Source organism: Gorilla gorilla, chromosome 9 (genome assembly GCF_029281585.2).
Source record: "Gorilla gorilla gorilla isolate KB3781 chromosome 9, NHGRI_mGorGor1-v2.1_pri, whole genome shotgun sequence".
Classification (NCBI taxonomy): domain Eukaryota; kingdom Metazoa; phylum Chordata; class Mammalia; order Primates; family Hominidae; genus Gorilla; species Gorilla gorilla.
In genome coordinates this window covers 132,543,912-132,569,936 of record NC_073233.2, presented here as the reverse complement: position 1 = coordinate 132,569,936, position 26,025 = coordinate 132,543,912, and the positions used below count along the sequence as shown (strand labels likewise).

The 26,025-nt window shown below is 42.7% G+C and overlaps 2 protein-coding genes across 5 annotated transcripts; both read right to left on the bottom strand.

Annotated features, from left to right (window-relative positions):
- Positions 1 to 338: 338 nt before the first annotated feature.
- On the bottom strand, positions 339 to 12,791 carry TBRG1 (transforming growth factor beta regulator 1). 4 transcript variants are annotated; one of them, XM_055355838.2, is made up of 10 exons: positions 12,399 to 12,791; positions 10,644 to 10,714; positions 9,743 to 9,975; positions 9,037 to 9,173; positions 8,596 to 8,742; positions 5,219 to 5,316; positions 4,849 to 4,959; positions 4,287 to 4,429; positions 3,054 to 3,102; positions 339 to 2,748 (listed from the first exon to the last, which is right to left on the bottom strand). In XM_055355838.2, the coding sequence occupies exons 1-10, from the start codon at positions 12,546 to 12,548 to the stop codon at positions 2,667 to 2,669; spliced, it is 1,221 nt and encodes a 406-aa protein (XP_055211813.1). In that variant the 5' UTR covers positions 12,549 to 12,791; the 3' UTR covers positions 339 to 2,666. The 4 variants fall into 4 exon arrangements, with proteins under 4 accessions (XP_055211813.1, XP_055211814.1, XP_018892614.1 ...); XM_055355839.2 differs by having other exon boundaries at positions 339 to 649; XM_019037069.4 differs by lacking the exon at positions 3,054 to 3,102 and having other exon boundaries at positions 339 to 649; positions 12,399 to 12,790.
- Positions 12,792 to 15,255: 2,464 nt separating this feature from the next.
- On the bottom strand, positions 15,256 to 24,193 carry PANX3 (pannexin 3). Its single transcript, XM_004052342.5, has 4 exons — positions 23,885 to 24,193; positions 22,510 to 22,652; positions 18,155 to 18,369; positions 15,256 to 16,359 (listed from the first exon to the last, which is right to left on the bottom strand). Exons 1-4 carry the CDS (start codon positions 24,063 to 24,065, stop codon positions 15,720 to 15,722), a joined length of 1,179 nt encoding a protein of 392 aa, XP_004052390.3. The 5' UTR covers positions 24,066 to 24,193; the 3' UTR covers positions 15,256 to 15,719.
- Positions 24,194 to 26,025: the final 1,832 nt, after the last annotated feature.

Below are 26,025 nucleotides of genomic sequence, written 5' to 3'. Positions count from 1 at the left end.
ATACTATCTATGGGTAGCTTTCCTCCCCTTAATGTGAAAAATGAGAACTAAAGCAAAAAGCATCACTCACTGTACATATACAATGTATTTTACGTAGTGTAAAAAATATGGTTTAGATAGTGAATATATTAATGAAATCATATGTAAATTTATTTTTAGTGGCTGAATAATTTAAAACATTATGTGGAATTCACTATATTTCCCCCAATTTAGGAACTTTTTACTGTATGAAAATGAAATTTGTAATACTCTTTAGGGTGAATGATGGTTTTTGCTTTAGTTCTACCCTCTGTAGAGTTCCAAGGGGTTCTGGTGTAGCTCCAAACAGCAGGAATAACTTTGTCAGTGCCAAGATTTTATTTAGTTAAAAAACAAAAAATCTACACACTTTACAAGGAACTTTGGCTCCCCTGAGGACTTCCTAGCATTCAACTCGTTCAGTTAACCCCTGTTGCCCATGCTTTGACCTCTCATGCATCTGGCCCCATAGAAACCATGAACCTTGTAACAGATTGATGCCTGAGAAAAAGTCAATCTACCCGTCCACTCCTCCACTCCCAATACACATACCCCCATGGGCTGTTCTAATTCGGGGGCAGCCAGAGGTAGCCAAGAACTCTAAGTCCAGATTCCTTTCACCTCCAGGAACCTAGAATACATAGTGTGAAAAATATGGTTTAGGCAATGACTATGTTAATAAAGTCATGTACATTCATTTTTAGTGGCTGAGTAATTTAAAACATTATGTGGGAATTCACTGTATTTCCCCAAATGTAAGAACTTTTTAGTTTTAAAATGAAATTTATAGTCACTGTAGAAAATTTGGACATTAAAGTATAAGCAAGTAAAAATCACCCCCAAATTCATCATTCAGAGAAACACTATTTTGCTGAACCATTCACTTGACTTGAGTTATATAATTTTATACAGTACATATTATTTTGTAATCTATGTTTTTGACTTACTTTACCAAAATAATTTTCTTATGTAAGTAATAGAATATAGATTTAGAGTGTTTCAGTTTGTGGAAGCCTCATTTTATTTAACCAATTTCCTATTAATGGACATATAGATTTTTAACAATTTTCTACTATTAAAATAATACTGTAATGAATAGGGCATGCCCCAGTTATTTCTTAGGGTTCTTAACATGGAAGAGGATAAATATATATTTAAAATTTAGATATCTACAGCTTAACCCTCCCAAAGGATTAAACAACTTACATTCTCACCAAGGTAGTCCTTTTTTGCCCTCACCCTCATTGACACTGGATGTTGTCAAATTTAAAAAAAATCCTTAACAATCTGATAGATGAAAAGATAGTTTAAGTATACTAAGGCAGTGTTTTTCAAGGTGTTTTTGTTTTTGTTTTTGAGTTGGAGTTTTGCTCTGTTGCCCAGGCTGGAGTGCAGTGGCGCAGTCTCGGCTCACTGCAACCTCTGCCTCCCGGGTTCAAGCGATTCTCCTGCCTCAGCCTCCCAAGTAGCTGGGACTACAGGTGCGTGCCACCACGCCTGGCTAATTTTTTGTATTTTTATTAGAGACCGACTTAGCCAGGATGGTCTCGATCTCCTGACCTCTTGATCCACCCGCCTCAGCCTCCCAAAATGCTGGGATTACAGGCGTGAGCCACCGTACCCGGCTTTTCAAGTTTCTTAAATCCATGATCCATAGTAAAAACATTTTACACGTATCTCCATACAAGTATATGTATATGTGGTATACGTACACACTATAGTTGTATACGCATTATAGCTGAAAAACCAGTTCAACCTTTCTACATGTGGTATGTTCCAAAAATTTTAAATGTCTTTCTAAAATGAGGCTCTTTTAATACGGGTATTACTCAGGCTGTAATAGTGGGAAAATATTTGTTATATGATAAAAGCAGCATATATCATTTCTGTGTAAATGCCAGTATGCTCAAGCCATTTATGCAGAGAAAAAAAAGAAAAACACTGCATTAACATTTTAAGCAGTCCCCTTCCCAATTTGCTATTATACAAAGTTTGTTTCTTTTACATTGTAAAGTGTATACAACTTATAAAAAGACTATACTCAAAATCATAAAATACCAGTTAACTTAGCTTCTGAGTTTACAGTGGCCAGTGTGGTGTGCTCTAAACACTGCTGCCTGATCCCTCCCTCTGCTGGTCAGATTTATTACTATAAAGTACCAATCCCATTTGTGTTGTCCTCAATTGGCAATTATGAATGGCAGTGCATTAACCATTCAATTCTCGCCACTCCATCCCCATTCTTCTACTTCTGGGTCCTTTTGTCCCTCCCTTTCCAGACAGCCCTTGGTAACCTGGTGCTGGGTAACTAAGGCATCCCACAGGTAGTGTTGAGGTGTTAGGTGATAGAGTGAACCTCTACCTTAATGCTATTAACAAGGTCCAAAAATCCAGTTGCATGGAACATGGAGTTATATTATTACATGGCTAATGAAAAGACAGGACTAAGTCTGTTATAGAGGATGGGACTAACCCCCAATTATATGTGAATTTGTGTTATCATATGGTTTCAATGTACTGAGCTAAAAAGCACATTATCTGAGGTGCAATACAAAGGGTTAAAGAGGTTAAAGATCCCCTTGAAGGATGTGCAAAATGTGAAGAAAAAGATGAACAGTGTACCTTGGACTGGACTTTCCATCTTGAGTTTAAGCAGAACATTGGATTTTGATGATACTGACATGAAAATTAAGCAGCAGCCTGGGTTGCAGGGGCTGGGACTTGATATTCCTTGAATTAGGATCACAATCAAGAGTAGAAGTTTGTCAGAATCTCCCTATCTCCCTTGTTAGTCAGCTGCTGCTACTACAGACTTAATGTTTATATGTCCCCAAAATTCATGTTAAATCCTAACCCCTAATGTGATGGTATTGGGAGGTGGGGCCTTTGGGAGGTGATTAGGTCAGGAGGGCAGACCTCTCATGAACAGGCTTAGTGATCTTACAAAAGGGACCCCGGAGAGCTGCCTTCCCCTTCTACCACGTGACGACACTGCAGGAAGACAGCTGTCTAAGAACTAGGAAGTGGGCCCTCACCAGACATTGAATCTGCGCTCCTTGAACTTGGACTTCCCAGCATCCAGAACTGTGAGAAATAAATTCATGTTATTTATAAACCAACCTGTCTATGGTATTTGTTGTAGCAGCCTGCAGCTCTCTATCACTCTTGTTTATAAGAGGCTGAAGTTTACTCTACCTCAGGCAGAGCTAAGCAAAAAAGATTACATCCCGATTACAAGATGAAAATAAACAGAATTGACAAGAGAAATTTATTACTAAAAATAAAGCAGCTGAAGTTTTTCCCAGGGAAAACCATCACCACAGGACCCTCCATGATGAAATATGTTAATATCTTCTTTACTTCTGAATTGCTGCCTTCTTCCATATACCCAAAATTTTAGTTTAATTAATCACGACAAAAATGATGTCGCATCTGATCCCTTCTTGTTCAATCTGAAGACTGAATTGGGCTACCCTGTGATGGAGACTTCAAGTGCTGCAGGTGAGTATCTACCAAGGGTTCATGTGTCAGGTACATGGGCTGGTAAGAAGATACAAAGGCTGCAGGCTGAAGCTCTGGGAGGTCCAAGGATCCTGGAGAAAACAATTCCTTAAGTTCCACTGCTGCTTGGGAGTCTGAGCAGACTGTTTTGGTCAGACATATACATGTCCTTTCAATCAATTCCTTAACACCCTTGCATTTGTCAGCGCAATTTGCCTTTGTTAAGATAGGACAGATACTTTTACAATGAAAACTGGTTGAAACAGATTAAGTGACTTGCCTAGGGTTATATAGTATATTAGGCAAAGAGTGAGAATTTCAATTCCATTTTTTAACCCAGAGTTTTCCCTATATGACCCCAAAGCCTGAACCCCTGATCACTCATTTGTGGGAGGAACTCATGAACACAGGCAGGGCCAAGGCCTCGACTTGACCCCACTGACTTCACTTGAAATGTTATTCCCTGCACAGTAAACTTTCCCCTGGTGTTCTGCTCCAGTCTTGCTTAGGTTACAGAATGAGATACCTTAGTTTCTGGGGTACCCTGCCTTACTATGATCGCAGGTGCTCCCCATGACATCTGTGAGTAATCTAGGAAGCTACGCAGGCCGCAGGTCCCCCTCTGACTCAGCACTCTGCAAGGCTGATTCAATGAAAGCTTTTATCACTCAATGCATAGATATTTAGGGTACTCGGCTATGTGTGAAGATGGGAAGGTAGCTTAAACACCGTCAATTTTCAAACCAGAAAGGTAAAGTTAAAGATACCTGGCAGAAGGGGATCATTCTGATCTTCATCAAAGAGCTGTCTCTGAAAGGCTTCAAAGCTCATAGCTGCATCATTCTCCGGCAGCCCCTCAGGTAGCTGCCCATCTCCAGGTTTGCACACATCAAATTTCACCCACTGGTAACTGCAGAATCAAGGGAAATCACCCTTGAGAGTTATCTGCTAGACATAAATACCCATTCCTATCACTAAAGGGATCAGGTAATTTGTCTTTATATTCCGCCCATATATATCTAAAACACATATTTGCTAACAAAAACCTAAAAGAAATAAGCAGGCCTCTTTAGTGACAAATTATTCTGCTAGATTTCCCACCCCTTTTGCTGTCATGGTACATACAGAAAATAGTAATAATCAGCGAACAGTGGAGTCCTGGCTCTTGCTCACCTGTCCAGAGGGCTAAGGGGGCCAATACTGAGCCCTACTGGTGGAGAAGCAGGCAGGCTTTGGACACAGAAGGTCAGTGAACAAAGTAGGAACTGCCAGTCCCTGGCCGGATGACCACTGAGCTTTTCTCAAGGGAATGAATTTGACCACACTTACTTGATGCATTTTCGAGCTCCTGGACAGCTCTGGATCAGGTTGTGGATGGCTGGATGAGAAAATCCAAAAAAGTCAGCTCCAGCTGGAAGCAGGTTAGGCATTAGTTTCCCCCTAAACAGGAGAGGGATAATTTTAGTTTGAGAGCTTAGCGGGAGATGAAGATGGGTTTAAGAACAGAATAGTGGTATGAACAAACAGGATACGCTTTCTTGACTTTGATAATGTGGAGGCTCTAGCTGGCACAATGTCAGGAGGATCCAGGATAGGTTTCCATAAAATAAGGTATCTCCACTCATTAAAAGCAAGAGAAAAGGTTTCACTGTACCAACAGTGATCTTTTAGCCTGTTTTCAAGCTTTTGGTCAACTTACATAGTAGCGCTTATAGTCCTGAGCAGTTCTGCATGACAAGCATCTGCAGAAGAGCTGACAATGGCATTCTGGGGGTCATCTTCAGGAACAATTTCAAACTGAGAAAGACAAACGAGCAATGAGATCAATCCTCAAGAAGGAAGGAGAGAGGGGCATACTACTCTGTAAATATTTCTTTACTCTGGAACGTGAAGCTGATGCATACCATCTTCAGAAGGGACACACATACTTTCCTATAAGGCTGCTAAAAATGGAAACAAATCCAAGTACCTAGAGAAAGTCCTTTGACTATTTCAGTTCTACCCTTCTTGGTTGACGGCTTTCCAAAAGTGAGCGTTTAATTTGTTGTATACCTTTCCAATCCACTTATTTATATCCTTAAGTACAAATACAAATGGTATTTTAAAAACAAATGAGATCACTCTCCATGTAATCTTTTAAGTCAATTTTACAAGATCTAGGAGAAACAGGCTGACTGCAAACTGCCATTTCATTGTATTTACTTTCATTTTGAACGTTAAAATATCTTGGTTATGTTAATAAAAAGAAACCGTTGCATCGAAATTACACTAATTCTGAGGAATTTTTGCCAAGAAAATATTTTTGTAACAAATGTAACAAGTTAACTAGCTGATTTAATTATTTGGCTAGTTTTCTATAAAGCGCAATGATTTTTTTGCCAGGAAAATATTTCTGTAACAAGTTCTATCTAGCCAATTAAATTATTTGACTAGTTTTAAAGTTCATTTAAACAGTTTCTAGTTCTTCAATGTTTACTTCAGTCAAATTATCCTGAACAGGATTAATTTATTTTCTGTATAATTTTTTAGAATGATATCGAGCACTACTGATTTCTAAAAAAAGTCAAAGCAATTTTTACTGAGTATAGTTTCTACTACTGTTAGTTTTCTTCTGTGGTTATTATTTCACTGGATTCAATTTACCGTGTCAAATTTTAGAGATCTGTCAATTTTGTCAGTAATAAATTCTCTTGTGAGTGGTTTCAGTCAATGGTGGTTTTCTTATTTCAACCAATGGCATATCTTGCCAGGTTAAGATTCTAATGTTTTATATGTATTTCTCAGCTAATAAATGAAAGAATCATGAGCAATTAATTTCTTTTCTTTTTTCTTTTTCTTTTTTTTTTTTGAGATGGAATCTTGCTCTGTCGCCCAGGCTGGAGTGCAGTGGCGTGATCTTGGCTCACTGCAAGCTCCGCCTCCCGGGTTCATGCCATTCTCCTGCCTCAGCCTCCCCAGCAGCTGGGACTACAGGTGCACGCCACCAGGCCCGGCTAATTTTGCTGTGTGTAATTAATTTCAAATAGTCCAGGATTGCTCTACTATTTAGTATTTGTCATGTCAATTTCAATTACTTTTTTTGTACTGAAATTTTTACCCTATTTGAGTAAAGAGCATTAAAGATAGAAATGTTATACTTTAGTCTTGAAGATACTTCCTTGTTAGTACTAATGTATAAATCTACCTCATTCTTCTAATTGCTGTACATACAAGGGTGGATATATTTTACTTAACCATTTTCTCATTGATAGGTATTTAGGCTATTTCTAATTTCTTGCTATTGCAAATACTGCCACAATGAACATTGTTACATGTTACTTTGTTCACATTTGCACATTTCTCTAGGTGCAAATGTGTACCTAGTGCAGTCTAGATATTAGACTATCTAGACATATTCTGGGTCAAATGATACACATACTAAAATTGTTGATACTGCCAAGTTGCCCTCCCAGAAGACTACCAATTTTCACTCCTACTAACGTGTACTTGTTTTCCTCCACCCCGGCCAGCACTGGATATTATTAATCCCTCTGATATGTGCCTATGAGCAAAATAAGATCTCAGTTTTGTTTTATTTGCATTTCCCCACTTACTGATGAGGCCCACACTTTACCATCTGCACTGTTTCTGTGAAATGCCTGTGGGTTTGTTTTTTTTTTTAATATTGCTTTTTCCTACTCTACAGGAGCACTTTATCTGGTATTAATCCTTTGTCATACGTTTTCTTCCTGTTTATTGCTTGTGTTTTAACTCTGATCATGGTGTCTTTTGCCATTCAGAAGAGTTTACATTTTTAATAGTTAAATATGTTATTATGTTCCATTATGGCTTCTAAGTTTCATGTCTTGCTAAAGAAAGCCTTTTCATCTCACCCTAAGATTATAAAAAATTCTTTTACATTTTCCTTTAACATATTTATAGAATAAAATATTCAACAAAGCTAAAGTAATAAAAAGTCGTATTGACATGTATAGACAAATAGATCAATAAAAAGGAATCATCTGGAAAGAGATACAAGAATTACATATATTTAGTCTGTGTGTGTATATATATATATATAAAAAACAGCTACTTGACGTTAGTTGGAACAAAATTTGAAGCTAGATTCCTAGCTCACACACCTAAAAATAATGTCCAGTTAGGTTAATGACCTAAAAAAGAAAATTAAAAACTCCACAGATTCTTCTTTTTCAAAAATGTTCTAGCATTTTGTTTTTCAGAGAAAATTAAGAATCGGCTTTTCAATTTCTACTAGGATTTTGATTAGATTTGCATTGCATTTATAGATGTATTATAAATATGGTATACCGTTACAATAATGAGTCTTTCTAAAGAAACTATTGCATAATTGAGGTCACGCAAGCTCTCAACTATGCCTAACAATGCTCTGATGGGCGTGAGGCAATATTATCTACAAGAAGTCAAGTTGTCTCAGGGTTCTCCCAGCTTCTGCTCAAAGGTTCCTTACCTTGCCTCTACTTCCTTCTACCTTACTTTCTAGTGATCTGTAACTTCCTCAGTGAAGCTTAGAACTCCGAAAATGGTCTATTTTTTGTTTTTCCCTAACAATCAGCAGATGATGGTTGGGGAAAATGTACTGTCTCAAATCTTAGCACTGAGAAGGATGAAAAAAGGTATTTAGTAAGACTAGGATTTAAGACTCTCAGGTCCTTAAGAGTATTTGCAGCCAGAAACTAATATGCAATTTCTTTGCTAACTCCATCTTGGTCCAACTTGAAATGGCAGTGTATCAAACTAATCTTCCCTCTATTTTGGCCTGTACCTCACATAAGTAGGCTTGATCAAGCCTCACATAGTCACAAAGTCAGCAGTTGAAGTAGCATGGTTCAAGAGAAAAGAGCATCAGTTTGAGAATGAGACAGATAATAGATTCACATCCAAACTCAACCACTTATTAGCAGAGGTGTGACTTAGGGCCAGCCACTTTTCTGCATCTTGGGATTACCCAAATGGTGATTATACATATCTACCTTGTAAGGTATCAGAACAGGTAATACATATCCCGGCACAGAGAAGGTTCTAAAGACAAACAGTGGTTATTATTAGAGGGGGTACCTGAGGCTGCACACCACCATCCTTGATCTGACAGGTATATAGACACTTCTGGTCTGGGCACTTCATGCTGGCATATATTCGAGTACTGCAATAGCCCACGGGGTAGATGGCACTCTCATCATGAAAGCCAGGTCGGTCGGTGATGATCTATAAAAAACATTCCCCCAACCTGGGATTGAGGTCACTGAAGAATTTAGAAGTCCAGTTTCCTGTGGTAGCCTTTAGAACCACTTTGGGGCTGCAAAGAGTGACAAATCACACAAAGACAGAGAGTAGGCTGTGTAGCAGACAACACTGACCTGGTTTTGCAGGGACTGGAGATATTCTGGGGTTGGTATGGATCAGCAAGGGGCTGCTGCTAATGGGAACAGGGAGGGAAGGCTCAACCCCATTCCCATATTTCCCTGATTCTCCTCTCTATATATCGCTGGTCTCACTCACCTCCCCCAGGCTATATACTGTTAGACCCCCTAGTCCGATGGGGAACACAGGCCGTCCTGAGGGATCCAGGGCAATGGGCTGAACCAGCTTGCGAGCACCTCCCTCCATTTTCTTTTTCTTGCATGTTTTCTTCAGAACTGAAACGCAAATCTGGGGTCACCCACTTTAGGCCCCTTCCAATGTTGAAGGGAAGGGATAAATTTGCATGTGAATGGTAAGGGCAATAAGCCAATCCTGGTTTTATATACTTACTGAATGGGCATATGGGGCTTTCGCCCAAAGCCCTGAGTAGCTTTCTAACCTGCCCAGATTAGTGCTTAGGAGCTAAAGGCCTTATACTTTTTAAGGCCTCTTATTTCACCTGTAAGATCAGAAATTTACCAAGCCAGCAGTGTGCTCCAAAGGCCACCTAGCCCATTTCCCTGCCTCTAGGAAAGACTAAATGGAATGCAACCCAGAGAGTTGGGGGAAGGGGGAAGTCTCAGTCTGCTCCCCTTGCATTTAACGCAGTCTAGCTAGAATTTCTCCACCCAAAGTGGCTCTAATACATTTGACATTTGTTTTCTCAAGGGCTCCTAGGGCTCCTTAAGAACCAGATGAGACTCTAAGTGTATCTGCAGCTGTGTGTGTCTGTCAGTTAGTACCAGGTCTAACTGTCATTAGTAGGTGAGTCACTGGGGCAACTGATATCATCTCCCCAAAGTACCTTCCAGTTTGTTGTTCTCTTTGCCTTTTTCTTTTTTCTCCTTCTTAGTTTTCTTCCCAAATGGTTCCTCAGCCCCAGTGCTGGGCCCTGAAATAGGCCCAGCTCCCTGTATAGTTCCCACAGAGCTGGCCACACCATAAGTCAGGGGCAAACTGGAACTGTGGGAAGGAGCTGCAGCCTGTACTTCCCCTTCAGTTAGAGCCTGAAGCTGGAGGAGCTTCTTTAGCAAGTACCTGAGATCAGGAAGGAAAGGAGCAGAGAAATGAAATTCCGTATTGTCTCAATTCAGTATTTTACTCAAGTACTGGGAAAAGCCAGAATTATATACAAAGATTACTATACTCATAAAAGAAAGGTTCTTATTAGACCCTATGAATCATAAAGCCCTGGAGGATAATCAATACTCAAGAGGCCAAGGATAAGAACTGTAGCTTATCTCTTGCATCTGGACGGTTCCTCTACCTTGATGTTTGATGGTGTTAGGCTTCTGAAAGGCACATTATTTACACATGTATATATACCCATTGTGCTTTGCACAGAATAGTACATACAGAATAAATATTTGTAGAACGAGAGGCAGTTGCTTTTATCACTTGGCTTTTATAACTGGGCCATAAGATTAAATAATCTTAATAAGATTATTTATTAGATGTGGCAAGACGGCTTTTTCAGAAAGATGAGTAGAGGAGCTGTCTCATCACCATGGCCCAACATAACTTGGGTGTGCAGGAACCAATGCCTCAGGTTGTAAGTTTCTCTGTACTTGATCAAGTGGCCAAGGGGCTATGCGATGCGCATAAATCCCACTAGGAAAAAAAATCTCCAGAGCAGTAACACCATTATCAATCACCAAATCAATCACCAAAAAGGTGATGCTGAACACAAAATGAAGCCAGCTCACCTTCTTTCTTCTTTTGCTTTAAGAAATTTTTCCTCAAGACGAGCAATTTCATCACAAATAGCAGCATTTTCCTTTAAGTAAAAATTTGAATATAATCATATAAAATGAATAAAAAATCACATTATTATGCTGGGAAGAGGATCCATATTTCAAACCAAAAAAGCTTGTATTACTGAGTGAGAAGAAGGAGCTATTCGACCGTGTGACAAACTATAAATAAATCCATAGATAAAGGTAGTCAGGTTCTACTATGGACAGGGTATAGCTATGTAATTTATTATCCAATCTGGGACATCTTTGAGTGAAAAGGGGGTACTGTTAATGCTTATGCCAGAACAATACCGTGAACCAGGACTGTCCCGGGCAAGCCAAGATTAATGGTCACCCTAATTAGTATAGCCTTTGGCAGAGAAAAAGGCATACTGCTTAAATCCTTATATGCTTAAATTAAATACTATAAATATGAAAACTGTCTATTCCCAAGTGCCTCAACTCTTGAAAAACTTACAAAGCCAGTCTAACCCAAATAGAGAAAAACTGGACAGAACAAAATCAAATTTAGTGTGTAAAATTCTTAAACTTCACAATCTACTTATATGAATTCAAGTATTATCTTTTTTCTTTTTTGTAAATGATGACTCAATCTATCTCCCAAGCACCAATCCTGAAGGGAATGCTGAATCTGAATGCCCCATAGGTGGAACTTCAAACTCTCAATGTTCAAAACAACATCGCTTTTTCTTCACAAAATCTTCATTATGTATTTGATGGAACCAACATCCTTGAAATAACATAAATTCCAAGCTTTAGGTACCTTTGGCGTATAGGGGATAAAAGAAAGGGAACAGTCAATCAGATGCTAAGTTCTCCTAGTTCTACTTTTCTTGTTTCTCTCCAGCGCAAATAGCAAGCAATGCACATAGCAAGTGCTGAATAAGTGTTTTTGGAATGTGTATTCTAATTTCTGAACCTTTCGTTATGCTTCCAAAAATGCTGAGAGACGTTCAAGCTTTTGGTAGAGAGAACAGATGAACTGTTGACTTGGATGTGGGGGGACATTTGAGGACTCCACCCCTATTTCCAAGCACTGAGGCAAGCCAAACTATTCTAATATAAAGTTATGGCTGGCAAGCTATATTAAGTTTATTCACTCAATAAATCCAGTGCTTCTACAATAAAAGAAAGGAAGAAACACTTGGAACACTCAAAGGTTAGAGGGGGAAATTACTGAGAGTTTCATGTACCTCTTTGGGCAAAGGGTCAGTTATGGGGATTTGAGGTGCTCAGAAAATAGTCTGTGTACTGGAAGTCATAAAATGGAATCAGGGTTATCTAAGTTGGAGTCAGGGCTCTGACACGGTACCCTTGGGCAAATCATCTCTCTGGGCTTCAGTGTTCTCATTTTACAAATAATGCCTAATTCTCAGGGCTGTATCTCGAGAATCAAACACATTTCCTAGAGTCCTGCAGTAATAACGATGACTAAAATTTATTGGTGTGTCTTTTACGCACCAAGCACTTTTCTTTGCTCATTTAATATTCATTATTCTGCAAGACAGTTACTAGCTCATTTACAGATGAGGACACAGAGAAATTACGTAATTTGTCCAAGGACACAAGGATAACAAGTAGTAACGTATACGGAAAAGCCAACACTGTATTAATACTGTCACACTGGGAAGGGGGAACAGCTTGGGGAAAGATTTTGTGAGGGAGTCTCCAGGAGGGGACCGGCTGAACGTGGGTCAGACTCACAAACACCGTGGCCTTGGCCGCTTTGCGCAGCCGCAGGTACTTCAGCCGGTACTTCTCATTCTGGCTCTTCTTCGGGAGCTTTTTCATCCTGGCCTTGCTGGACTGCAACGAAGCCCGCGGCGAGGAGGCGAGGCCGTCCAGCAGGCTCATGGTCCAGCCCCGCTACGGGGGCCCCAGGACGCTGCCGGCATCGAATCCTAAGTCGGGGAGCGGGCGGGAGCGCTGGCTTTGTCTGTTCCGGGCTAGCGGAATCGGGCCTCTAGGAATCTAGCTCTCCGGGACGTTCCCAGGGCTGACCGCAGGGCCAGAGACACCCGCAACCAAACCGGCTCCCGGCGCCTCCCAGCACTTCCGTGTCTGTCTTGGAAGTAAGCCCTTCCCGGAAGTTACGTCCCGGTGTCGGCAGCGTGTAACTTCCGGGGCAGGGAGAGTAGGGTGGTCTGGGCGGTGCGATCCTGGGCACCGGGAGGAAAGAGACAGCTGGGGGCTAGTGCTGGATGAGGAGAGGAGGGAGGGCCGGCGGCCTGAATCGGAATCCGGGCCTCGGGCATCTGTGTGCTTAGCTGAAGGGTACTATAGTTGAACTAACGAACTAACAAAAAGCTTACCAACGCGAGCTCTCATTCACGCTCCCCCGCTGGGCCACTGCGTTTTAACACGTTTTTCATGCTTCGTGCAGACAGGCTTTCCCAGACTGTAGGACAAAGTGAACCCAAGTGCTGGGACTCTGCTTCTTTCCCTGCTTCGTTCCTTTCTGCAGCTCACAGAAATGTGTTTGCAGGGCCTCCTAATGCTATCATCTTCCCAGGAGCTGGGAACACAGTAGTGAACAGGAAGAAAGGCCTTGGCTCTTTCTAGTAGGGAAGATGAGAGATTTAACACGCAGTTTTAATACTAGCACTAAGTAGGCACTCAGTAAATGTTTGTCTAGTGAAACCAGAAGTGTGTTTCTGTACATAATATGTGCATGTATATGGTTCTAACTTTACAACCAAGGTCTATTTAAAATTAGGGAGGATAGAAAAATCTTTAGGGTGCGGTATTGGTAAGTGACCCAGGCTGGATGGCAGAAGGCTTGCATCTTCTTCCAGCGATGCCAATAACTAGTTCAGTAACTCTCTAGTTTTTTCTCTCAAAAAAAAATTTGCTGTTCTGCTGTATTTTGTCCTTGCAGGCTTTGGGGTCTGACTTTATTTGTATTATTTATTTTCATATACATGTATCACATCTAGGGGGAAGAAAAGTGCTATCCTTTGTCCTAGTTTGCAGGCTGTTTTGGCCAATGGACTTTAGTGGGATTTGCATGAAGATATTTTTTGTTTCTTCTTCATTGGAAACATTTCCTTACACTTACAAAACATTTCATTCGAACTTTAGAAATTTAGAAAATATAGTACAAGAAAGGTTTAAAAATCCATAATGCTACCACTTGGAATGAACTACTTTTACCATGTTAGTATATGTGTCTAATATTTTATGCATTTTTGTATAGGTTAGACAATACTGAAAATAAAGTTTTCTTTTTGTTCATTTACCATTGTATCATTTCAATTTCACAAATGTTAGTATAGCTTCTTTATAAGCATAATTTTAAGTGGCTGGTTAATATTCCAGTTATGGCTATATTATATTTTGCATAATTATTTCCATGTTCTTTGACTTTTTGGTCAATTCCATTAAAAGCATATCTTTGCGTCCAAAGCTTTTTCCATATAGGACTGTTCAGAGGCTGGATTTGTGTGCTCCACAAAGGTCATGCCACTGAGCAACTAATTCAGTCGTTATTTGTTTAGAAGAATATTTACCTAGTGCCTATTATGATACCACCTTTAAGAACCTTAATTTAAGAAGGAAAGACAGACAAGTAAATTGGCAATGTTAATATGGTATAATAAGTTTGTTTCAGAGGTAGGTTTTATTTTATTTGGCAGCACTCAGGGAAGGAGGGAGGAGATAGGAAAGGTTTCTTAAAGGAGATACATCTGGGCAGACTCTGAAGGAGAGGTAGTGGTTGGTTGGCCCAGTGAAGAACAAAGGGGGACATGCTGGATGGTGGAGACAGCATATGCAAAGGCTCAGTATGGGAACTGCAAGTAGTTGATCAGTGTCAAAGATGTGTGTAGAGAGAAGCAAGAAGAGAGACTGAAGCAGTAAGTAGGGTTTTTTGGGTCATGAAAAGTCTTGTGTACCAACTGAAGAGTTGGACTTTGACCCAGTGACAATAGGAAACCATCTATCAGCTCTTTGCTTGTGTTAGGTAAACTTACCTGAATCTGTCAGAAGCAACATAACTTTCCCACTTAACTATACGAAGAAGGGTCTAAATGGCCTATGCAAAAATTCTCTAAAGAAACACATAATGTGTAGCTCTAAAAATAAATATAAAATGGCAGACAGCATGATATTGTGTCTGAGTGTGGTCTTTGAAGTCAGACCAAAGTTCCATTAACTACAGGCATAGGAATGGGAGTTAGAAGCTAAAATAGGGTAATAAATCAGAAGAGAAAGAAGTTCAATAGCACTTTACTGTCTACCCATTTGTAAGTGCTTGCTATTCAGTGATTAGCTGTAAGGGAAGGCATGATATCCTCTGGAGTATTAAAAGCATACCTGGCTCCGTTAACAGTTGTGAAGAAGTCCATAGCCCATAATCCCAGCCCCTGGTGAAATGAGTTCCTGGTTTAGATGGTGAAAAGTGTATCTGGGCATCTGAAGCCTCCACTCATGGCTGAGACATGGCCCCGGCCTTGTTCTACTATGTCCTTACATCCTAAGAGCAGATTATAAATTGAAGCCATCATCTCCCAGCACTTTGGAGGCTACAGAGGACTTGGACAAGGTTGACAACTTCTACAAAGCAAGCTGGGTAAATTCCTAGGATTTCAGGCCACACCAAAGGGTTTCCAGGGGTTTACATCTTTATTAATCTTTTGCCAGATTGCCTCACTTGCTCTCTGGGTTAAGCTGAATGTGCGTTCAAGAAAGGATATAGAATTGCCTCCATAAACGGACTTTAGAATCTTCTTTCCTTGCAGCATGTCTAGACTGTATTTCTTTTTATTTATACTATCCTCATAGAATGTTCTAGACTTAATTTTTTAGCTCTTTCACTCTTCGGCTCCAGCTTTCACATTTATTTCCATGTCTTGATTATGTCTTCTCACTTTTAGGATAACATGATAAAAGATATATGATTCAGTTAAATCCAAGCTTAGCAGTTTTAAAATGTGTAATTTTTTGGTGTGTATGTGTATTAGTGTGCATGTCTTATGAGGAAAGAGAGAGACTTTCCACAAGCTTTCTTGCTCCATGGTTTCTTAACTATGGGTGTTCATCACATGCCGAGTTGGTGAGGTGTTTGGGTTTTGAGGGTTCTAAGCCAGCCAATAAAGTCATAAAATCAACTACTGTGTCAATATTGTGCTTCTGGGTGGTTGTATCCTTCAACACACATAAGACACTCAGCCAGCTAAAAGAGATGAGCTCAGAGATGTTAGCTCGGAGGAAAAGAAGGATCACATTGAGGTCATTGATGGGGCATCCTAGCATCTTTCTGCTGAGGAGATCAAAAGCTGGGAGCATCTCATAGACAGATAAGAGTCGTTTGTCCCACCGACATAGCCGTGTGAGGTTGTATATTATCACTGGAACCAATATGGTGTATATTGCTACACTGGAGAGGCTAACAATCTGGAAAATGGACAGTGATGTCAGCCTGCATGTGATCAGATTGGGGACATGGGTCTCATCACTTAGCAGCCCTGTCTTGATGGAGCAGCTGAATTCTTCCTGGAAGAAGACATCCAGATGGAAATGACCAAGGTATAGGTAAGTGGCGGAGGTGAAGATGAGCAAGAGGGAGTTCCTCAGGAGGTAGGTAGCCACTAGCGAATGTGAACGCTGCTTACATGCCAGGTACCGCTCTAGCAAAGGGAATTCAAAGTATCGTTCTTTCCGAGCCCTGGGCAGTGGAAGGAAGGAGGCAAGGTTAGTAGTGACCATTTAGAACCATACTCCGAGAGAGGCATGTGACAAAGTAACAGATCTGTTTTCAACATGGCATTCTTGGTTCCCATGAAAATCTGTCTTCCCGAGCATAACCATGCTTCTCCCCCAAACTGAGGCATATGAGTATATCTTGATTCTCCAAGTACTTACTGCAATGTGATAAACCCAGTGAATGATCAGTGAGTAATGATTTATTACACTGGATTTCTGCCAAGCAAGGCGGACTAAACTTCTAAGCTGAAGTAGGATCTTTAGGTAGCAATAGGCTTATGAAATTAGCACTGGATTGGGGGTTTAGCTAAGTGCATTCTGGGCCGGGCATGGTGGCTTATGCTCATAATCCCAGCGGCCGAGGTGGAAGGGTTTGAGACTACCATGGGAAACATAGTGAGACCTCATCTCTATGAAAAAATACAAAAATTAGCTGGGTGTAGTAGTGTACACCTATGGTTCCAGCTACTTGGGAGGCTGAGGAGGGAGGATTGCTTGTGCCCAGGAGACTGAGGCTGCAATGAGCCAAGATCGTGCCACTACACTCTAGCCTGGGCAACAGAGTGAGACCCTGTCTCCCCCACCACCCACCCCAGAAAAAAAGTACATTCTGGTTCTTGGCCTGTGTACTCTGTGTATGATCTTTGGGACAATTCATTCATCTTATGTAAATAATTTGGCTCACAAATGTTTGTTGAGAGCTTTGGTGTTCAGGTACATGTAAGCCAGTTTGTGCTCTGAAGAAGCTTAGAGACTGGCTTGTGGGGAAGGGGCAGATAAGACATGCAAATACGGAATAAAAATGGCACTTGGTTTGTTGCTAAAATAGTGGACACAAACCACAGTGGCTGTAAAAGTTAGGAGAGGGAGGTAACAGTGTGGCCTTCAATGTTCAGAAACCCTTATGGAAAATATTGGCTGAAATCTGGGCTTCAAAAGATAGAGAGAATTTTTTTTTCAGAAGATGATACAGTATGTGCATAAATATGGGACAATATAATTCAAATGTTAGCGCAATTGTCTCCTTGGGCCATCTAGCCTGGCCATTCTGTGTAAAGCTACACCACTCTCCATCCCTCCAGCTTCCTCTTGCCCCACTTCCCACTTTACTTTTTCTTTTCTTCATACCACTTATTATCTCAGAACGTAGATTTCATTTCTGTGTTCTGTTTATTTGTCTGTGTTTCCTTAATAGAATGTAAGCCCCACATGGGTAGGTACAGCTTTGTCTCTCCTACCCCCATCCCCCAACACATACACGTGAATGTATCAGAAGCACCCAGGACAATGCCTGTATGCAGGTGGAGGAATGATTACATAGATAAATAATTTGTTCAGGGGAAAAGGAGGAGGCTGCCTAAGTGTGGTGGAAGGTTTCTGTCACCTGGTAGTTAGAATTTTGAAAAAGTAGATGGTGACAGTGTGTTGAGGGCCTTGCACACATATCTGGGAAAGTTTGGGTATTTTTTGGTAGGCATGAAGGGAGCTATTTAAGGTTTCTGAAGGCAGTAGTGTATGAAAGTGGAATTCTAGACAGATGAATCCCTTTGTGGGCTCAGTGTGGTCATCTGTACACTAGAGGAAGAGTCCTTTCTCTCTCCCTTTACAGAAACAATAGAAAGTTAATGAGATGATGTGTTAAGCACTTTGCCTTCTTGAGAAGGATGGCATGGAAGATCATTTAAAGATGACTATGCAAAGATATCATTTTAATGCTTGACTGAATTTCTCAGAAAAAGGTGGAAGAGACAACTCACTTCTCCAGCTCATCCCAGAACACATAGGGGTCGGAGCTCTTCTGCCGGATCTTCAGCATGTGCTGCACCAGGCGGATGGAGCGATTATAAGATTTGTCCAGTTCGCTGATGATGAACAGCAGATCGGAGCTGAGGGCTGGCACAGCTGCATACTGCCACAGCAGCACCGGCAGGTACATGAGCAAGGCCAGGGCCAGCAGGGAGTAGGGGAGGGCCTGCAGGGCGAGAGCAGCTGAGGAGGGAGGCCGGGGCTGCCGAGACCCCGAGTGACAGCGCTGACTGAGGGGCTCTCCTTTCCCCTGTTCCTGCCTCAGCAGGGGAAGGCTGTTTGGGGAATGGGCTAGCCCAGGCTCAGCCCCTGAGGCACCCTACTGACCTGGCTGAGTACAGGGGGGCCTGCTTGAGAAGGAATGTGCACCTTCATGCTCCCCTGGTTCGCTTTTCTGATCCAGGGTCTGTGTGGGGTCCCAGGGAGAAGAGAGAGAGAATAAGGAGAGAGAGAGAGAGGAGAGGTGGGAAAGGGAGGGGAAGGGAGGGGAGGGGAGGACAAGAGAGGGATATATATAGAGAGAGAGAGAAAAGGAGAGAGAGAGCCATCTGCCTACCTCCCTCAAAGTAGTCTGGGCAGCTAGATAGCTAGGGATCATGGCCAGCAGAGGCCATGTCGTCCTAAGGGAGAGAAAATCCCATTTCTTCCCTGTCACCTTCCTGGACTTGTCTGATGCACAGTGGTCTTTTCTGATTTTTGGATTCTTGGTAATGCCAAACTACACTATCAGACACTGTCTTGGGATTCTTTGGGGGGCTCTTTCAGGCATGTAAATCTATAAGTGACTTTCAGGAATCCATAAGCCTTGTCTGCTCAATGACTGCATCATTAGCTACCTGCAATAAGGGACTGATATGGGTTGAATTGTGTCCATGTCCACCTCCCTCCATTCATACCTTGAAGTCCTAATTCTCAGTACCTCAGAATGAAACCTTATTTGGAAATGGGGTTGTTGTGGATGCAACTAGTTAATTCAAAATGAGGTCATACTGGAATAGGGTGGGCTTCCAATTCATTATGACTGATGTTCTTTTTTTTCTTTTTAAAAAAAAAAGCCAGGTAAAGAAGCAGACATGCACACAGGGAGACTGCCCAGGGCACTGGATCTACAGGCCAAGGAGTGGGAACCTGGCAGACCTTTCCCTTGCAGCCTTCAGAGGAGCCAATACTGATGACACCTCGATCTTGGACTTCCGGTCTCCAGAACCCTGAGATGATAATTTTGATTGTTGAAGCCACCCAGTTGGTGGTGCTTGGTTTCAGCAGCTCTAGCAAATTAACACAGGCACTTTTCTTCAGGTTTCCTCATCATACTTGCCACACCTAGCAGGGTTGGGCCAACTATTTTGCCTACAGTAAAATCTCTACTTGTAAAGATTTTTATTTATTTATTTATTTATTTATTGAGATTGAGTCTCGCTCTCTTGCCCAGGCTGGAGTGCGGTGGTGCGATCTCTGCTCACTGCAAGTTCCGCCTCCTGTGGGTTCAAGAATTCTCCTGCCTCAGCCTCCCGAGTAGCTGGGATTATAGGTGCTCACTACCACACCCAGCTACTTTTTGTGTTTTTAGTAGAGATGGGGTTTCACCATGTTGGCCAGGCTGGTCTTGAATTCCTGACCTCAAGTGATCCGCCCACCTTGGCCTCCTAAAGTGCTGGGATTACAGGTGTGAGCGACCACGTCCAGCCTGTAAATATTTTTTAAAGCTACATTTTTGCTAGGTGCTTAATATGCATTATTTTATTTGATCTTCACAAGGATGTCATCAGGTAGATACAATTTAGTATCTCTATTTTACAGATAAGGAAACCAAAGCATGAAAAGATTAAGTAACCTGTGCAGGGTTGTACATCAAGTAGGTGGGAGAGCCAGGATTTAGAACTATAGGCTGTCTGATTCTGGAGCTTATTCCCTAAATGATTACTTCACTTATAGCTTCTCCTGAACCAGGGATGGTTTGTTATTTCAGAAGAGAATTTGAAGAAAAAGAGGGAGGATACATAATTGATTGCACCTGGGTAGAAAAGAAAGGTGTGGGGCCGGGCGCAGTGGCTCACGCCTGTAATCCCAGCACTTTGGGAGGCTGAGGCAGTTGGATCACAAGGTCAAGAGATCGAGACCATCCTGGCTAACATGGCGAAACCCTGTCTCTACTAAAAATACAAAAATTAGCTGGGCATGGTGGCGGGTGCCTGTAGTCTCAGCTACTCAGGAGGCTGAGGCAGGATAATCACTTGAACCCAGGAGGCGGAGGTTGCAGTGAGCCAAGATTGCTCCACTGCACTACAGCCTGGCATCAGAGTAAGACTGTGTCTCAAAAAGAAAAGAAAAGAAAGGTGTGTGTTTGTGTTTTCTGAATTAAACAAGAAAGATATGTTGGGAAAGGCACACCAGGCTCTAGAGAAAATTAGAAACTTTTTGCTGCTAAGAAAGGGCATTTCTTGGCTGGGCACGGTGGCTCACGCCTGTAATCCCAGCACTTTGGGAGGTCGAGGTGGGCGGATCACAAGGTCAGGAGTTCGAGACCAGTCTGACCAACGCGATGAAACCCCATCTCTACTAAAAATACAAAAATTAGCTGGGGATGGTAGCGGGCGCCTGTAGTCCCAGCTACTTGGGAGGCTGAGGCGGGAGAATCGCTTGAACCTGGGAGGTGGAGGTTGCAGTGAGCCAAGATCGTGCCATTGCACTCCAGCCTGGGGGACAAGAGCCAGACTCCGTCTCAAAAAAAAAAAAAAAAAAAAAAAAAAGGCATTTATTGAAAATAAACCCTTCCTTTATACTTAGAGATTCTGTTGTAGTAGGCTGAAGTGGAGCCTGAGAATTTGGGTTTAAAAAGCTTCCTGGTGGCCAGGTGCTAAGGCTTATGCCTGTAATCCCAGCACTTTGGGAGGCTGAGGCAGGTGGATCACTTGAGGTCAGGAGTTTGAGACCAACCTGGACAACATGGTGAAACCCCATCTCTACTAAAAATACAAAAATTAGCTAGGCATGGTGGCATGCACCTGTAATCCCAGCTACTCGGGAGGCTGTGACAGGAGAATCGCTTGAACCGGGGAGGCAGAGGTTGCAGTGAGCCAAGATGGCACCATTGCACTCTAGCCTAGGTGACAAGCACAAAACAACTCCGTCTCAAAAAAATAAAGTTTTCTGGTGATCTTGATTATCAGGCAATTTGATCCTTTTCTTATATGTGAATTCCTCTACCCAGAATTTTTTTTTCTTTCTTTCTTTCTTTTTTTTTTTTTTTTTTTTTTTTTTACCATTTAGATCCTTCCTGAACTTCCAGTGACAGAAATCTCATTAACTCTTTCCATTAAGTCTCTGGTTTTGTCTCAGTCCTAGAACTGTGGCAATTTGACGCCTTGAAACTGTCGTGCCTAGAAAATGCTACGAGTGTCTTCTGACTAAACCTCATGAATCAAACATACATGTTACCATTGCCTCCTCCTAAAACCCCACTAGGATGACAATAAGACATATTTTTGTAAGGCCAAAGAGAACAGGAGAGGAGACAAGGGAGCCCAATATTGAAGACTGGAAAGCAGTTGCAAGATAGAAGACACCAGTTCATGGGGAGGATGGGGAGAGGAGGCAGGGACAGGCAGGCTGTTTTCACCACAGAAACAGGAATTGGAGACACCAGGTACTTCTGAAAACAAGAGTGCAGGAGAGGCTGAAAACAGGGATCTTGTTGGAAAAATCTGTGTGAGAAGCAGCCCGCAGATCCTTTCTGTAATGTGAGGCAGTCAAGCGGCTCCTCTTTCCCTCCCCTAACAGAGGCTTGACGGTTACTCCCTGGAGAGATTAAACCAGATTAAACTCTGCTCTTGGGTCCATTGAGGCAGGGGAGCCGTGCTGGGACAGGGGGAGCAGCTGAGTGAACTCTGAATGGTGAGACCCACAGCCGAGTTCCTAGAGGGTTGGCAGCCTGGCTTAATTCCAACTGCACCTCGCCCCTCCCCACAAATTAAGGTTTGAATGACTCTTCTAGGAGGAAACTGATGAGCCCAGGAGAAAGGACTACAGAGTCAATATTTCAGATACTAATGAAATAGACCAAAGGGACCACCTTAAACCGAAGTCTGCCTGTTTATGTGCCTCACCCTTAGGCACCAAGCTTCCAATTAGATAAAAGGGAGCAACCAAAGATTGCCAGATTCAGAGAATGCCTGAAACATGAAAGTAAGTGACCAAAATAAATGGGTTAGGGGTGGTGGGGATAGAGGCAAGAGGGAGTAGAATGAAGGGGTTCTGCGCCACTCCACTCAGCCGTGAAGCTGGCCTTACAGAGAGTTTGCTTTACCTTGTGGGGCCAGAGAGATTTCATTTTGTCCTGGCCAGGCCCGTCCTGCTTATGGTGAAGCAGTGAGTCCCAGCAGGAGCTGTCCACGTAGGCTGCCTGCCGGATGCTGAAGTTACTGGGAGAGAAGCAGCTGATCGGAGACCCTGCAACAGGAACACAGCTTTGAGGCCGCCTGAGTTGGAGTGGAGGAGTGGGGACTCAGGGGCAATCATCTAACTCTTCCCCAGTTCCTGTTTCTGGCAGGGACTGTCTTCTTCCCACACCTTAGTTTTCTGGGTTGAGCACTGCCATGTCACGGTAGGACAGGGCACTCCTGGACACATCCCGCTGTATAGCCAGGGCTTGCCAGTGCTGACTCAGCCTTTTGGGTCTGGTGGTTCTTTGCTCTCAGAGCACCCCCTGGGCTTTTTGTGCTCCTGTAGTCTGGTACCAGAAGGCTTGCGGTTTGATGGTGATGTCTCTTTCCTGAAATAACTGACATCCTTTAGACTCTAAAATGTTGAGGATGAATTGCCTGGGCTTCCGAGCCTAAATGAAGAGAAAGGGTGGGCAAATTATGCCGAAAGGAAAGTGGACTTGGAGGAGAGTTCCTGCCTTTTTGTTTTCACATCATTCTCCAGAAAGAGGAACAAGTGGGAGCCATTTCTTCTGCCCTGGTTGTGGATGAATAAAGAGGCGGTGGGAGGCTGGCACACCTGTTTGGGAAATGTAGTAAGCTAATGGCACTGCCAGAAAGGAAAGCCAGAAGTCTCAGTTCTCAGGAAGTCCACATTCTCTTTAACAAAGGTAGTGGATTTGCTGACTGAATCTAGCACCTGAAACCCTAGAAGTATGTGTATGCTAATGTCTGTGTGTGCGGCTGGGGTTTGTAGACAGGAAGCAGTGCGTTTGTGCAGCATCTCCAATGTGCATGGCTCTCAGGCACTTAACACATGTTCTGAAGTCAATAACCCCGGAGTTGGCGGGTTAGGGGTGGGAAGAGGGCCCAGAGCAAATAAGAGACTTGGCGACAGCCCAGCTAAGGTGAAGAGGTCTAAGGCCCTAAAAACATTACCAGGAGTGTCAACTTCTTTCATCCATAATGAAAGCCAAAATAAAGCTTTCATCATTTGAAATGACATAAAATATATGAATACTAAAATTACAACAATTTTTTTTTTTTTACTGTAACATTTTGGAGATGACTTTCAAAATTTTTTGGTGCCTCTGCTTTGCTGGTGCCCTGAACTCATGCACCATCTGCCTTTTGGATAATCCAGCCCAGCCCGAAGCCATGGAATCCCGTCACTGTGCGCACCATCTCACTTCAGAGCCCATGCAGAGAGTGACATGAGGGGGAGTCTCTCTTGCGCACTGGGTCTTGGAAGCAACTTACCAGAGGAGAACTCCTGGGCGAATGCCAGGGACATCAGCAACAAGGGGGAGCCCACAGCTACGAACTTGACTATCCGGTCCAGGGGCAGTTCCAGATGCAGTCCTTTGAGGCAGGGTCCCCTGCGGTCAGGCAGCAGGGCATCTGAGAGCATGTACTCTGCAGCTGTGTGTGCAAGTGACATGATGCTGCTGAGCTTGGGGGTGCAGAGGTGGCAGCAGGGGTCCTGGGATGGTGGAATGAGGAAGACAGCAGCTTCAGGCAGCTGACTTTGAGCAGACAGTGCCTGCCACCCCAGCCTTATGGATATCTATGCTGGGAGCAGGCGATGGTTCTCTAAATAAGTGCCCAGGCCCTGAGCCAGGCCCTGCTAATTAGAGGGAGGCATAGCCTTAGCGGGTCCTTGCTGGAGGAGGGTCGGGCCTCACCTGGGCCTGGTGCCATGCTGCTGTCTGGATTGTCCTAGAGCAGATGGAGGTCTGTGGCTTTATGCTGCCCTGTCATTGATAAAGTATTTTCAGTGGAGAGAAGGAGGGCTGTGGAGCCAGGACCCCCCTCCATGTAATTTGTGTGGAATTTGGGTGAGGATTGCTTAAATGTTTTGAAGGCACTCATTTTGTGGTTTGGAGTGGGAATGGAGTCCCCACGACCCAGCTGGGATTGCTACCCTACACAGTAGTCTTTGTCCCAGTGATGATTTTTGCTCTGGGGCCAGACTCTTTCCCAGAACTTTTCTGTATTTGGTGTTAGATTTCCTTCCCTGACTATGGTCTTTTTTCCAAAATGTTTCAACTACATATTTACAATTTCCAATTCCTTTTTAGCCCTTGGGTTCTTTACAAAGCTGGGGGATGCATGGCAGTGTTGAGTCATGGAAAGAGTACAACCTTTGAAATTCGGAGGAGAAACTCCTCCACTGGAGACCTAGGAGTACTCAGGTTTTAACTGTGTGACTTCAGGCAAGTCACTTTTAGCTCAGTTTCCCCATCTCTCAAATGGTGGAATGTAACAAGCTTACAAGATTGTGGGGACTGATTAAGAGTATTGTTTGTGAAGGTGCTTTACTTGTAAACCGTAAAGTGTAGCAGAAGTGTCAGCTCTTCTTTCAATTTGGTGGGGGTGGGTAAGTGGAGAATAGGGCACTCTTGTCTGTAGTGTTGCCCTTAAACTGGCAATAGAGGCTCTTAACCTTATCCTGTTTGGTTGTGTCCTTCTCATGAGGCAAGGAGTACGTGGGCCCAAGGGGATGTGTCCATTCAGAGTCTGTGCACCCAGCTAGAAACCACTCTCTAAGGCCCTGCCCAAATGGCCTCAGCCTGCTTCCCAGACCTGTGTGGGCCTTTTTTTCAGGGGCAACCGCCCAAGGGAAGATTGTGCTGCTGGTGTGCACTTCTAGGCCCAAGGAATGGCTGGTTGTCAGAGTTTGGATGCAATTTATAAATCTTGGGGTGTCCACACATGCAATTCTGAGGTTTTTCGCAATGTGGGTGTTAGCTGAGTTGGGAAGAGAAGATTGGGCCAGGGGCTTGGGAGAGTCTGAGGATTCTAAATTTGAATCTGGCATTCCTGATCATTATGAAGCTGGGGTGTGTGTGTCTATATATGTCAAGGTGAGCAAGAATAACATATTTTATTTAACAGTTTGTTAACTTGGTTTATAACTTTTAATATTTTAGATATATGGTATGTGGACCTCTATTTGAACTTTTTTCTCCTAGGCCACAAATGTTTGGGCTGGGCTTACCTCTCTCCCCATCCCACAGGCTAGAGGCCGACTTGGATTCAGAGCTGCCCCGCGTGTGCTAACTGGCGTGTATGGGTCACGGGGCAGCAGAAGGGACCCTTTATTTCTATTCCCCATTACCCTCCCCACACCACATTTCTGTATCTTTTAATTAGGCATGCTTTTGCCAAATGTTTATTATTAGTTTGTATGCATGTATATCCTTTTACTTTTTAAAAATACATTTTTATTGAGAAATAATGTACACACCTTAGTGTTGTGTACGGTGCACACAACTTGGGTGACGGGTACACTAAAATCTCAGACCTCACCACTATGCCGTTTATCCATGTAACTGAAAATGATTTGTACCCCAAAAGCGATTGAAATAAAAAATTAAAAACACCAAAAGATGAGAGAA

Coding starts and splice junctions, on each gene's coding strand:
- TBRG1 (XM_004052346.5), bottom strand. CDS start 12,548: ATGAGCCTGCTGGACGGCCTCGCCTCCTCGCCGCGGGCTTCGTTGCAG. Junction 10,715..12,398: donor CGGCCAAGGCCACGGTGTTT/GTGAGTCTGACC, acceptor TTTTACTTAAAG/GAAAATGCTGCTATTTGTGA. Junction 8,743..9,036: donor CAGTATATAGCCTGGGGGAG/GTGAGTGAGACC, acceptor TGTTTTTTATAG/ATCATCACCGACCGACCTGG.
- PANX3 (XM_004052342.5), bottom strand. CDS start 24,065: ATGTCACTTGCACACACAGCTGCAGAGTACATGCTCTCAGATGCCCTG. Junction 18,370..22,509: donor AATCTCTCTGGCCCCACAAG/GTAAAGCAAACT, acceptor CTCGCCCTGCAG/GCCCTCCCCTACTCCCTGCT. Junction 16,360..18,154: donor TTCTGGGATGAGCTGGAGAA/GTGAGTTGTCTC, acceptor TCCACTGCCCAG/GGCTCGGAAAGAACGATACT.